The sequence below is a fragment of the Chroicocephalus ridibundus genome, chromosome 19 (assembly GCF_963924245.1).
Source record: "Chroicocephalus ridibundus chromosome 19, bChrRid1.1, whole genome shotgun sequence".
NCBI classification, from domain to species: domain Eukaryota; kingdom Metazoa; phylum Chordata; class Aves; order Charadriiformes; family Laridae; genus Chroicocephalus; species Chroicocephalus ridibundus.
The window spans coordinates 8846229-8859533 of NC_086302.1; the positions used below are offsets into that span (position 1 = coordinate 8846229).

At 47.3% G+C, this 13305-nt stretch overlaps 2 protein-coding genes across 2 annotated transcripts; one reads left to right on the forward strand and one right to left on the reverse strand.

Annotated features, from left to right (window-relative positions):
- Positions 1-221: 221 nt before the first annotated feature.
- On the reverse strand, positions 222-10370 carry DNAJC8 (DnaJ heat shock protein family (Hsp40) member C8). Its single transcript, XM_063355819.1, has 9 exons — positions 10221-10370; positions 8951-9052; positions 7480-7536; positions 5656-5722; positions 4905-4999; positions 3951-4022; positions 2701-2792; positions 1660-1735; positions 222-1005 (listed from the first exon to the last, which is right to left on the reverse strand). Exons 1-9 carry the CDS (start codon positions 10299-10301, stop codon positions 883-885), a joined length of 765 nt encoding a protein of 254 aa, XP_063211889.1. The 5' UTR covers positions 10302-10370; the 3' UTR covers positions 222-882.
- A 216-nt stretch (positions 10371-10586) lies between these two features.
- ATP5IF1 (ATP synthase inhibitory factor subunit 1) lies at positions 10587-11403 on the forward strand. Its single transcript, XM_063355820.1, has 3 exons — positions 10587-10746; positions 10820-10932; positions 11116-11403. Exons 1-3 carry the CDS (start codon positions 10654-10656, stop codon positions 11255-11257), a joined length of 348 nt encoding a protein of 115 aa, XP_063211890.1. The 5' UTR covers positions 10587-10653; the 3' UTR covers positions 11258-11403.
- Positions 11404-13305: the final 1902 nt, after the last annotated feature.

Consider the following 13305-nt stretch of genomic DNA (forward strand, 5'->3'; position numbering starts at 1 on the left):
TCCGGGCAGCACCCGGGGAAGAGACACCCCCTCCCCACCCTCCCGGCTGCCACTCCACAGGACTGTCACTTCCAAATTGAAGTCAGAACAGACTTTGGGATGACAGCAGACCCTTACCAGCGAACGTGTTCACGCCGAAGAGCAGCAACGCTTCAGTGGCCAGCACTCAATTCACACCCTTGCAATTGTATTTTTTAATAATTCCAAGGAAAAAAAAAAGGTAACTTGGGTAAAAATTTATTTTACATACAGACCATTGCAACTTAACTATTAATCGAGAGAAGTTATTTTTCCTTTACAGGAAGTGCCCAGCTGGCCTGAGATCAGCAGAAGTCTAAGCCTGAGAGCTGTGATTTTAGTTTGGAAATCAGATCTTGGGGGAAGGGTCCTTCCAAGCACCATTCAGTTCAGCGAGGAGCTGCAGGATTTTAACTGCAGGTCAGCTGCACTGCACAGTGCCGGAAGCAGATTCCCAGAGTCAGTTCAGACTTTTCCAAAGCTGAACTTGCTGAGAAGGATGACCTGGAAAGGTAAGGATGCACTTCCAATATTTTTATCAGCTCTCAAACTAGAAATGAAAAGTGGTGAAACAGCACAATCTCTGTGAAGTACAAAACATCAAGTTACAGGGCAGCGGACAAACGGGACAGCAGTAATGGCGGGGACCCCCCTAAGCCAAGTGTTCTACATGTAGCGGGTTCCTGGCCGCGTTCATACTATGGCCCTAGTTCAAATGGACAGAGTACAAAAAATACTTTGACCAATAATTAATTGTACTGGAAACAAACAGTCTACTAAAAAGCAATTCTTACTCTAGGTGCCAATGAGTCCTTAAAAGCAGGGAGGGGACTGAGGAGCTGCGCTTGGGCAGTGCTGCCAGGATCATTCCCGCTGCTCCATTTTTACTTTGGGAGGTCGCAGGAAGGTCCTGTTTTTCTTTTCTTTCTTCCCCTTTGTATTTGCCTGGAAATTTCTCCAGCTGTCCACTCGACCATCCCGACTTTCCTGGGCACAACAGAGAGGAAATGGAGTTGAGAAGCGCGAGAGCCCGCATGTCACAGCATTTCACCTCTGGTGCATAATGAGGGAAGAGTTATCGGCTCAACCAAATATTTTGGCAGGCTGTAGGTTTGACCCCTAGAATAGCAGCACAACCACCACAGGGCGACCCCTGATACACCTAAACCCTGAACACAGGGTGGACAGGTCGAAGGGAAGTGACCAGCGCTCACGTCTCTGATATTCACAGGAGATACAGATCCCGTACGTGTTAGCAACCAGGCTGAAAAGCACCAACGACAGTCCACGCTACTGGTTAAACAGCTGCCAGATGAACTTTCACTGGTCACCAGTGACCTGGGCTAAGCAGCAAGTCAAATTTCTGACTAAGGACAAGAACGAATTGCTGACAAAGCTGAGAAAATACTACACCTTAATTTACCAGACCTGTTTCTGGAAAGTGATACCAAAGCCCCAATGGTGGGCTTTTCTCCCCACACAAGGGCAAAACCCAGGTTTGTGCAGGATCTTTTACTAAGTGTCTGCTTAAATTATCTTATAGCACCTGCAGACAAAATGGCTCTGCCCTCTCTAGGGCCATTCCCTGCAGCATAGCCAAGAATTGCTGAGGCCCATCCTGTAAGTTAAGCTGCTGATTACCTCAAAGTTCTTCTGCCATTCTCGCTCTCGTTTAGCTTTCTCTTGTGCCTCAATTTCCTCTTCCCTCTGTCGCTTCCTGGAAGGGAAGCCACAAAGAAGTTATGAACCCACAAGCATCTACTTTAAAGAAACACAGTAATACTTTGAAAACATCTCAGAAAGCTCTTCTGATTTCTTGGAAGATTAAAGCGCTTATCAGAAGAGACAAATATGCACACCTAAGATAGCACAGCAAACAGAATTTCATTTTAAATCTGGAAGAGCAGAGAAGATGGTTTGGCACCACTGTCAGCATGCACGTAATTAATGAGTCAGCTTCTCTCGCTCAGCAAAACATGTTGGGCTCCTTCATAATTCTAGTGGTAAGTCTCTAAAACCGTTGAGAGTACACATTTTGAGAACTTAATACACACTTGAGTATGCAAGGTAAGAATGAATTTTTTTCACTCTAATTTTCATCTGTAATCAAAAGCTGTGCCCTGCAACCATCTCCCAGACTGCCTTCCCCAACCAGTACAGAAATCCCGCTCTATAAAGCGCATCCACACTGAGCACTCAGGCAACATGTCATCAAAACACCCAAAATACTTCAGGATCACACGTGCCACAAGGTATTTCTGGCACTTAATCAAAATAAAAAAAATCAATTCTTTACATGCTAACAACATGCAGAAACGTGTCACCATTTCACTGTTTTGGCTGGCCTCCATGTACACACATAAGAGTATAAAAGCACACCAAATATATCAACGTCTTAAATACAGGAGGGCGGGTTTCCCGTTTGCGTTTCTCAAGCACAGAGCTCTACAACCCACAGGTTGCCCAGAGAAGTGGTGGAATCAACATCACTGGAAGTCAGCTCGACAGGACCGTTGTTAGTCTAATCCAAGGCTCCGCTTTCAGCAGGAGGTTGGACCAGATGATCTCCAAAGGTCCATTCCAACTTAGACTTTTCTAAGACTCTCCGATTCCTCATCCTCCCTGAGGAAACATGAGGGGGGAAGAAGAGCCTGAACTGCACAAGCAGAATGCTGCTCATACCTTTCATGCATTTCTTTCGCTTCTCTTTCTTTCCTCTTAATTTCCAGTTCAGCAAAGAGCTTCATCGTCTGTTTGTATACAGCTTGCTTGAACTGTAAAACACAAGTCCAGTCTTAAAATAATGCCCATTAACACAGCTAGAGAAGTCTGCTTTGTGTAAGAAGCATAAAAAGAATGCAAAGCGTATGTATGCCCACGTAACTCTGTATCCTGCCTCGACAGTAGTCAGTAGCAGCAGCATAAGAAAGCAGCATTGCTGATTAAATTCTGGCCCTGGCACCAGAAAACAACTTCTTATTAGCCTCGTATTGGTTTCATTTGTATTCACGAAGTTGTGCCTAAACAGAACTGTTCATATCAAGCTCTCTTATTCTTCTGTTAAGTCCTGCAACGTTACATTTGACCAGAAAGGAAAAATGGTCACTGCTTGGATAGTAATTTCCCAGCAGATCTTCTTGACGTGTTGTAAAAGCCTAGTATCGGCTTTCCAGTAGGAAATTATCAGCATACTTAAAACAAACTTCATGACCAAAGAACAGCAAGAGACTTCTGAAAATCAACGGAAAATAAGATGGTTATGGGGTTACTGTGGTGACGTCAAGAGGAAAATGTCACTTTGTAGGGGAAAAAAAAAAAGGTGACGCTAATGATGTCAGTGTTTGATAATCATCTATCATTCTGTTAATATCACTTGACTTTTTTAGACTAGAAACCAGGTTAAGAAGAACTAAGTTATGTCATGCCTTTTTCAATAAAAGTGATTTCTGGCAGAACAGCGTATCTATCCTCAACTGCTACATGGAAGAAATAGCTGAAACCGCTCTTACTACAAACATGACTAAGAGCACATTTTAGACGTGCTGCAGTGGGTTCTGTACGAGCCTCTGCTGGCAGCAAGAACGCCACAGTTCCAGCACCCAGAATACAAGAAATTCAGTTAAAAAAAGACTGCATGACGCACAAGCAATGAAGACCTGCTCCACGACAAAGAACTGGGTATTCTGATCTATATAATCTCATGATGTATTTATTCTTTACGTTAGAGTTAAACTATTTTCTAAAATATACAGGTATTACCCAACGCATGGTACTCTACAGTGGCTTATCAGAATTTGTTCTTCTCTAAGTGCAAGGATTTACACCACTCTTAACACGTCTAATAAATATGTCTGTACTGGTTTCAACTCTTAATTCCTCAAAACACGCTTTGTACTGCCCAGTTTCTCTGAACAGGATAGGATATGACTTACAACTTCAGGATCATCCTCTTCTACAGTGGGAGGTTTTCCATCCTTCTTCAACTGCTTCTTTTTTTCTTTTACCTAAAGATTAAGAACAAAAATAAGAGCCTAGAAAGTTTTATCAGGCTTACATAATTGTATCCAAGTAGTTCCGCATTCCTACTCCACTGTGTGGGAAGAACTCTGGATTACAGTAAAATCTTGATTTGGAATGATGTTTTATTTTAGACCAAAACCTCCTGGTCCTAGGTCCAGATAAACACATACGAGATCACTATCACATGAACTGTAGTAATTAAAAATACTGTGTTAGATACTATTCACTCAACACAATCCCTTTGTTGGGCTTTTGTGTTTGTTTTTAAGATATATTCATATCTAATATACACCATCCAAACCAGCAAGAAGTTTATTTTGCTTTGTAATATTCAAAAGACTAACAACAACAAGCAGAACATGAAGTGTTCCTTCATTTAGAGTATCTGAGTTCTCCCATATCAACTACTTTCTCAAGCTTGTTGTGTTTTAGTCCACCCACAACACTCAACTAACTTCTTCGGCCAATGCAATCCAATCTCTTCTTATCTTATAGGTCATTTTCCCTAAAACTTCCCCGTCTCCTGCTGTCACCAGCTATTTTCTTCCACCTACACACATCTGAACCGCATCATTCATTCACAGACTTGAAAAAAAAATATTTAGGTCAGATCATGTGGTTTGACCTAATTATTTCAGGTACTGAATTTCACTAAATTATCTCGCACTGAGCTCAACAGCGGTCTTGGACAAAGCACGTTTGTTCATCCCGTGAAGAGCTCAGAGTCCATCTGCACAGCTTCATTATGAGGTTCGCTCAGCTCACCTTTTAACGCCCTAAACATGCAGCGGGTGTACCAAAAAGCAAATTACGAACGACTGATTACCACTCACCCCCAGGCCTGGACATTCCTATGGAATACTTACAGTGTGTTCCACATATTCTTTTCCTGCCTGGATCACATCCAAGGCCCTCTTCTTTTGCTCCTGATCTAGCAGCAACTTGTATGCTTTATCTACGGCTAACAAAAAGCATCAACGTTAATAGCGCCAGTAGTCACACTCACAAAGCATCACAGGATTGCTACTTGTCGGCCATACAAATTTTGCTTTCTAGAATGAGGGGAGTTGAGTTTGTTTGGCTTTTGGGGTTTTTTTTGTTTGTTTGTTTTTAACACATCTAGGTAAGTGATATCATTATTAGTCAAATGAGATTTGGGGTACAGTGATGGCAGAGACTGGCAGACACCTTTTGGAGTTAGCAGGGTGAAAGTATCAGTCCTACCAAGTGATTTAGTTATAAGGCATGAGGTAAGTTTAAGGTGCATAATGCCTCAACGTAACACAAAACATACGACAGAAGTAATGCGACGGTTTTAAGTGTATGGTCTTTGAATAAAATCTAATGCACAGCTTAAACAGTTTTTCCTGAAGAATCTGGAAACCTCACAGACGTGTTTGTCCCCCTTGCGAACTGATAATGCAATTACCGCCACCTAGTGAAATTTTCTTCTGAAATGCCGCCCCGCGCATCTGCTTCTCCCTCATTTAAAGCACCTCTACAGCAATTCTGTTCTCAGTGGGGCCTCCACCCCTAAGAAACATTTAAACAAGCTACAGAAAAATAGCAGTCCAGCTACTGTCGTACACCGGCCCAGAAAAAGGCTGAGAGCATTACCTTCAAATGCCTTCTGGGCTCTGTCTGCATCATCTTGATTTTTGTCTGGATGCACCAATATCGACAACTGCAAGAGAAAGGATCTTGCTATCAAGATCATTGTGAAAGATGAAAAATATTTCAGAGATGTTTGTGAGGGGAGGGAAATAGTCTCAGATAGAAGGAATCGCACGGGATCACATTCCTTTGTATAGGGACAAATCAGCTGACAACATGTAGAAGTGTGCATTGGTAAAAGCTTATATTTCAAACACAACCCCTGTAATGAACAGGCTGTCTGAGAAAAGCTATAGCTTGGGACACGCAGAACAATATAAACACCCTTCAGCTGCAATGCCTGGGGCTGATACGAACCCAAGTTTTGTAACATTGGTCTTAAGAAGAAACAAAAGCATAAAAATCATCCTCAACCAAAGTTTACCTTTTACTCAACAACGTCTCCCAAAAAGCTCTCCAGTATCCCTAAGGCTGTTCAAATACCAAACTATTTAAAAGAGTGGGTAAGTTTTGCCTTAGGCTCCTTTACTGAAAGGTAAGAAAACTTCTTCCTGTACTCTCTATCCAGCAGAGGCAGGACGCTGATCACTAATGGGCTAACGGGCAACCTTAAATGGGCTGGAAAGCACATCCTCTACCTTCCTCTTCCAGAGGAAGAGAAAGTTCTTTCAAACTTTCCCCATATGCCATTTTTTTTTCAGACCTCTTATTTTTGCTGTTGCTGTATGGGCTCTCCAGCTTATCTGCATGTTTCCTAGTATAACATTCAAAACTAGTCACAATGCGGCAACTGAAATTGCACCGGTGCTGAAGAATGCAAAATAATTACTTCCTGAACTCTACAGATGGCACTTTCTAGCTCACAGGAGAAAGGTTTGCCTCCGGTCCTAAACAGCAGCATGCCACTGATTTACTCTGTGATTTGCTATAACCAATGTCTTTTTCCTTCTGTTGGCTGTTCCACATTCTATATTTGGGTATTTGATTTCTTCAATACCCAATTCCATGCACTTTTTTCATTTCATCACATTGACTTCAAAACATTTCCCTGTGGTATTCTACCAGCCTAAAGCTAAGACAGACCCAGTTTATTGATTCATGGAACTGAGAATTCGGCAACAGACTAAAAGGTCACCCTCCCACTTCCCAAATACAGCAGCAGCGCGTATCCCAACACCAACTTGGCAGGCGTGTTCCTCTGTCAGCCAGCACAGCTTCCCGTCTAAAGACGGTTCTTGACACCTACACCACTAATTCAGATGCGAGGCTACAGCCCTCCAAATATTGTGTTTCTCTGCTGCACGCGCTGATTAAAATTCAACCTTCTCCTGCAGATTTGTCAGCAGAGTAAGCCTGGGGTAACATTTCCTGCGTTGCATGGGGCAATGCAGACGGGTCAGTGAGCAGGACTGCTGCTACCCCAGGTAACCCAGTCACCAAGAATGACTGCTGAAATTCTTAAAGAAATCTCACAGAAAACACATATATTTGAGAAAAATATCTTTTCTTAGTTCTTAATTTCTGACAAATTTTGACCTTCTCTTTGAACTAAAATTCAATAAGCTGATTATACACGGGCATATGAGTTTGCAATAGCCCCATCACACACTTTACAGGCAAAGCAGCATACCACGCATGGACCAGGGACACTTCTGCAGCTCTCCTCTTGTTGATAAAAAGACTGTTCTATGCATTTCTTCCCAAAATGGCTAATCCTCTACCCAAATACAGCTTTACCACCATTTTTCTTCTTCCCAAGCACAGCTGCACAATCGCTACAGAGCTTCTCGTTTCCTTCCAGACGCTTCAAGTGCAAAAGCCAAATACCTGCCGGAATCTTTTCTTTATCTCTTCATCTGTGGCTTCAGGATCCATCTGCAGTACCTAGAAGAGACCATGAGAGCAGAGCAAGTTTGATGACACTCCCCATGTTTCAAGATCCTGGCAGCAAGCTCTCAACACCTGGTTCACTGGCATACAGACGCAACACCAGAAAGCTCCCCCCATCAGGGCGCTGCTTCAGGACACAAATTTTCACCTAGTAAGACACAAACATTTTCAGGACATTCATTCTGCTTTTAGCAATGCTAGATTCCTCTGACTGTGCCTGTGTCCTTTCCACACTCAAGTCTCATGTAGACAGCTGCCATCCCTAAACAGCCACAATTGGTCTAAACCTTCAACCAGTCCCGTAGCAATACTTAGTCTGGTAGAAACAGAAGCATACGGTAGCTTTGGGACACTGTTGTATCATTCATAACGGAGAACTTGGAGCAGGAAATATGCTACTTTGTAAGAATTTATTCATTTTATTTTTTTGAAAGAAGACAGGGGAGTTTTACTGATTGGTTTCCATGAACAAGCCCCCTTGTCTACAGATCTTTAGGGATGTGGCAGAGTTTAGGAGCTCTTTTGTAAATTAATTTACTGAACAGAAGTCCTAAGCAACAACTGAGCCTACTCAATGCAGATGCACGCTGGTCTGACACTAAAAATCGTAAATAAAAACCACTCTCTCACAGGAAGGCTATAGTCTACTTCTAAATGGCTTTCTTAATTTACTCTCCAACTCAAGTACCAAGACCTACACAAAACGGAACGTTGTCAAGGTGAAGCTACTGACTGATCTGGTTGACCAGCTTAACTGGGACTACAAAAAGCACACAAGGCTTTGAAAAGGCAGATGAAGATGATATCAAGAACGAATACACCTGGGGAAAGACAGCTCCAGATGAACACAAGATTGTTTCATTTACTGTCATCCTCAGGCTTTCATACTTGTTAAGACTTTACAACTAACTGCAACTGAAATCAAACTCTGTAATATACAAGGGAATTACCTGTTTTCCAGTGACTCCTTAAAGATTGCTCACTGGTGTGAGCAGTGAGAGTCCTTCTCTCATTCTATGCACTATGCAAGTTCAGTAGGATAAACATCCAAAATAAAAGACTCAAGTAGAAACAGAGTCAAGAGTGTTCAGAACAGAACCTGACAAGCATGCCACCCGTAGATGTTACACTCTCATTCAGAAGTGGCATTAATCTGCTCAATCTTCCAGTGCGGCTACACGAGGCAAATGCGTCAAAAAAATATCGTTTACGCCTGCCATAAAACGTGAAAAAGAGAGTGAGGACACATAAACCATCCTTCTGTATTCTGTAAACCTTCTGCACAGTAACCTACATCTAGAGAATTTCATTCTTTCTTTATGTTCGGTCTTTTTACTGAAATAAATACCCAGTAAATCTGGAGGTTGGTATACCAGTTCAGAAGGGAGAATAAAACATTCAAACTAACCTCAAAAGGGTTCAAGTTGAAATAGGAAGATCCAGGTCGGGTCAGCCTGTCAATTTGGTTTTTTGATGTTAAAACAGAGTCTCGTTTCTCAATTTGCTTTACCTGAAGAACAAGAGAGGCCTATATTAACTGACCATCACCACGTGCTTACCTGTTTTCCCATGTGATTACTATACCAGCCATCATCATCCTGTGTTACAATTCACAATGCCTCTTGCTTATCCCAAGCCTGTAGCTATTTTACTCAAGCAGTAGCATAGCGCATTTTTTAGCCTTTTTCACAGGATGACAGTACTTTTAACATTACATTTTAACTATAAAAAAACCTTAGAAAGCCCGTCTCTCCTATACCTTGCACAACAGCGGTGGCTCTTCCCCTCACTTTGCTCCTGCACCAGCTACATCACGACTCCTTGGAAAGCTAGTGCACTATTGCTTTGACACACAGTTGGTGGGATAGCCCATAAAACACACTAAGTCACACTGGTGCAAGAAATACAAGTCCATTTAATTCTGACCACAGGCTATTTAGTTCAGTTCAGTTTACTTTTTGTTCTTTACACTATTAAGCCAAACCAAACCATGCATTTCCATTCAACGTTCACCTTTATTTACAGAAAACAGCATCCACCAAACGGGCAGCACCCTCCTGTGGGTAGGCCCAGGTAAACACATCCGAGCCGTGCACACCGCACCGGGGACGGCCCGACCTGCGGGGAGGGGACCCCACGCGCCCCCCCGAGTGACAAAAGGCTGAGCAGCGGAGCAGAGCGCAGGGCGACGCCCAGGGACCGCTGAGGGCACGGCTCCCGCCGGATTTATCCGCGGCAGTAAGGCGGAGGCCGAATGCCCGGCTCCTTCCCCACACACAACAGGAGCTTTTCGGAGGGCGGAAGACGCGGCGGGGCCGGCGGCAGCGAGCCCGGTGAACACCCGCTCTCCCCGGCCCGAGCGCGAACCGCCGGCACCTGCCGCTCGCCCACCCCGGCCGCTCGCCCCCTACCCACCACCGCCAGCGGCTTCGCCCGCCCACCCCGCCCTCCCTCCCGCACGCGGCCTGGGGCAGCTCCAGGCCCGCCACGGCCGGGCTGGCGGCCCGGCAGGCTCCCCTCCAGGCGGCCGGGCCGGGCCGGGCCGGGCCGGGCTCCGCGCGGCCCGCCAGGCCCCAGCGCTGGGAGGGGCGTCCGCCGGCCGGCAGCGGCGGGCAGGCAGGGCCCGTGAGGCGGGGCGGGGCCGCCCGCCCGCCGCGGCGGCGCCGAGGGGCCGGTACCTCATTGTAGAAGGTGAGGAACGCCTCCTCGGCGGCGCCCCCCGCCCCGGGCTCCCCCGCCGCCGCCATCGCCGCCGACATGTGACGCTGCGCACGGACACGTGAGCAGGGCGCTGAGGCCGGCGGGGCGGGCTGCGCCCTCGGCACGTGACCGCCGCGCGCGCCATAGCAACAGGGCCCGCCCCCTCCCCGGCCGTCGTCGTCGTTGTCGCCCACCCCTTCCCCGGCGGCCCGGGGCCGGTCGGCAGGGCAGGGCAGGGCAGGGCAGGGCAGGGCAGGGCAGGGCAGGGTCAAACCCGCACCACTGCGCCGGCCGGGGGAGCTCCCGCCGCGCAGGAAGCGTAGCCCGGGCGCGGAGGGCGGAGACTGCGCATGCGCGGACTGTGAGGCGGGGGCGGGGGCGGGTCCCGTCCGCTCCAAGGGCAGGCGGACGATGGCGGCGGTGGTGGCCGTGGCGCGGGGCGGCCTGCGTGGGGCCCTGCTGGCGCAGCAGCAGCGCTGGAGCTCGGGGTCGGGCGCCGACCAGGTGGGTGCGTGGGGCGGGGGATCTGGGGGGTTCCGTCCGTCCTTTCGCCGCTCACCGCCGTCTCTCCCCACAGCTGGGCGAGCTGGGCAAAGGAGCCGGGAAGGGCGGCGGCGGCGGCGGCGCTATCCGGGAGGCCGGGGGCGCCTTCGGGAAGAAGCAGGCGGCCGAGGAGGAGCGGTACTTCAGGTGAGCGGCCTGCGGCGGCCTCCACCCGGGGGGCCCCCCCGGTACGGCGGCCTAGTGCTGGGCTTCTGCCAGGCGCCCGGCCCGGCCCGGCCCTCCCTTCGCCGCTGCCTCGGCTCCGCGGCCCCGCGCGGGAGGGCTGCGGCGAACGTCGGGTGCTGCACCTTGTGCCGTGCTTTCTTGCAGGGAGAAAGAGAGGGAGCAGCTCTCTGCCTTACGGAAACACCATGAGGAGGAGATCGATCACCACAAGAAAGAGATAGAGCGTCTGCAGAAAGAAATTGAGCGCCATAAGCATAAGATCAAGAAACTTAAAGATGATGACTAAGCTGATGCTGTTGTTGAATGTGCATGGCCAATACTGATTGTGGTGTAAAACAGCGTTGAAGACTGTACGCTTTGGCCAACATAATCCAAAAATCGTCCAATTATACTGTGGTCTGCAACAATGTCAAATAAACTACTCACTCTCTCTTTTTCTGCTCAGTAACTGTTTAATGAAAAAAAAATACAATCCACTGTATGGTTTTAAGTTTCATTGTTCTTCCAAAATAAGGATATACTCGAGTAGGCAGTCCTGTACAGAACTTCAGTATTTTGTTTAGATATATTTGAAAAAAATGACCATTTGTACTTAGTGTGCTAACTTTATAGCTAAAGCTGCAAGAAAGGATGGGTAAACAATGATAACTATGTAGGGACCTGTTCATACAGAAATAACTGTCTTGTCTCAAGGAAACTGTCAGTGTGGTGTAGGCAGGAGATGGCTCTCTGCTGAACTAGCAGAATATCAGTAAAAACTAAGGCTCTTTTGTTGCACTGAGTGTTTAGTGCCATAAACAGAGAGGAAAAATACTTCTAAGTCACAGTGATTTCACTTGTGGCGGCGCAAGTTCTGGAACAAGGTGGCTGAGATTCTGACTTCAACATTAGCGTCCTTTTCTGCAAAGACTTTTAACAAGGGCCGTGCTCAGATTTGGGCTCCTCGTTGCAAGAAAGACCTTGAGGGGCTGGAACGTGTCCAGAGAAGGGCAATGGAGCCGGTGAGGGGTCTGGAGCACAAGTCTGGTGAGGAGCAACTGAGGGAGCTGGGGGTGTTCAGACTGGAGAAAAGGGGGCTGAGGGGAGACCTTCTCGCTCTAACTGCCTGAAAGGAGGGGGCAGCCGGGGGGGGCCGATCTCTTCTCCCCAGGAGCAGGTAATGGGATGAGAGAAAATGTCCTCAGCTTGCACCGGGGGAGGTTTCGGTTGGATATTAGGTAAAATTTCATCTAAAGGATTGTCAATGTTGGAACAGGCTGCCTGGGGCAGTGGGTGAGTCGCCATCCCTGGAGGGGATATTCAAAAGATGGGTAGACGTGGTGCTGAGGGACACAGTTTAGTGGTGGGCTTGGCAGTGCTGGATTAACGGTTGGACTTGATCTTAAAGGTTTCTTTCAAACAAAACGATTCTATTGTTCTATACTTGCCCAATGGTGTTTTTTCTGTGTCTAGTTCTCAATGTTCCTTATGTAAGTCCCTTTCCAAAGAAGGATGTATTAAGATTAATTTGATGCAGGTTCAGTCACTTGTGCCATTTTAATATAAGAAATCCATCGTAAAACATACGGCAAGTGACCTGCTGAAGTAGTGTGGCCTTACTGTGCTAAGCCCTGACAAGAAGGGGATTTTATGTAATAAAAATGGGCTGGTGAGAAACCAGCTTTTCCTTCCACACCTGCCCTGTCGTGGCTGTAGATCTGCCTGAACAGACATAGTTTCTACCACTGGCAAAAGCCACCCTCCGTTATGGTACCTTATGTTACACTGCCAGGTGTTGCGAAGAAGCTGGACTGGGGGTAGAAGTGGCTGGAAGTGCTCGGTCTGAAGCAGCAGGAGGCAAATCGGCGCCTTTGAAGGAGAAAGTGCTTTGAGGGGGGGTGACTGGCTGCCTGGAGGTGCCTGGTTTCTCCTGCGGTAACTCGCACGTTCCCAGTCAGCTCTTTCTCCCCTTGGGCCACTCTCTTTCCCCCGAGGAACGCCACAGCTGGTGGTGCACCTTGTCTGCAGAGTAAATGACAGTGCTGTCACTCTGATGAACAGTCCGTGCCCTCAGAAACTGGTGTTCAGTGAAAGCGTCACCCGTGTGATCAGCCGTGCACAGGAGATGTGGCGGTGTGTTCTCCCCTTTTCCCCCCCCAGCTCCTGCTCAAGCCATGGCCATCAGCGGGAGTTGTGATGAGTTGCACTTGGGCTGTGGGGGATGGCTGGCAGCATAACCAAAACACTGTCTGGAGTGGGAACCTCGGTATCTTGTTCCCATGCGAATGTGGCTACAGGTCAACGCTCTTACTCCATAAATAGCGGACAGCCCAAGAGCCCTTTGAGCTCTCCTGC

Bases quoted from the DNA above. Each gene is read 5' to 3' on its own strand.
- DNAJC8 (XM_063355819.1), bottom strand. From the start codon at position 10,301: ATGTCGGCGGCGATGGCGGCGGCGGGGGAGCCCGGGGCGGGGGGCGCC. The intron at 5,723-7,479 runs GTATTTGGCTTT...TTTCTCTTGCAG, and splicing joins TAAAGAAAAGATTCCGGCAG to TTGTCGATATTGGTGCATCC. The intron at 5,000-5,655 runs GTAATGCTCTCA...GCTTTTTGTTAG, and splicing joins AGCCCAGAAGGCATTTGAAG to CCGTAGATAAAGCATACAAG.
- ATP5IF1 (XM_063355820.1), top strand. From the start codon at position 10,654: ATGGCGGCGGTGGTGGCCGTGGCGCGGGGCGGCCTGCGTGGGGCCCTG. The intron at 10,747-10,819 runs GTGGGTGCGTGG...CTCTCCCCACAG, and splicing joins CGGGGTCGGGCGCCGACCAG to CTGGGCGAGCTGGGCAAAGG. The intron at 10,933-11,115 runs GTGAGCGGCCTG...GCTTTCTTGCAG, and splicing joins GAGGAGGAGCGGTACTTCAG to GGAGAAAGAGAGGGAGCAGC.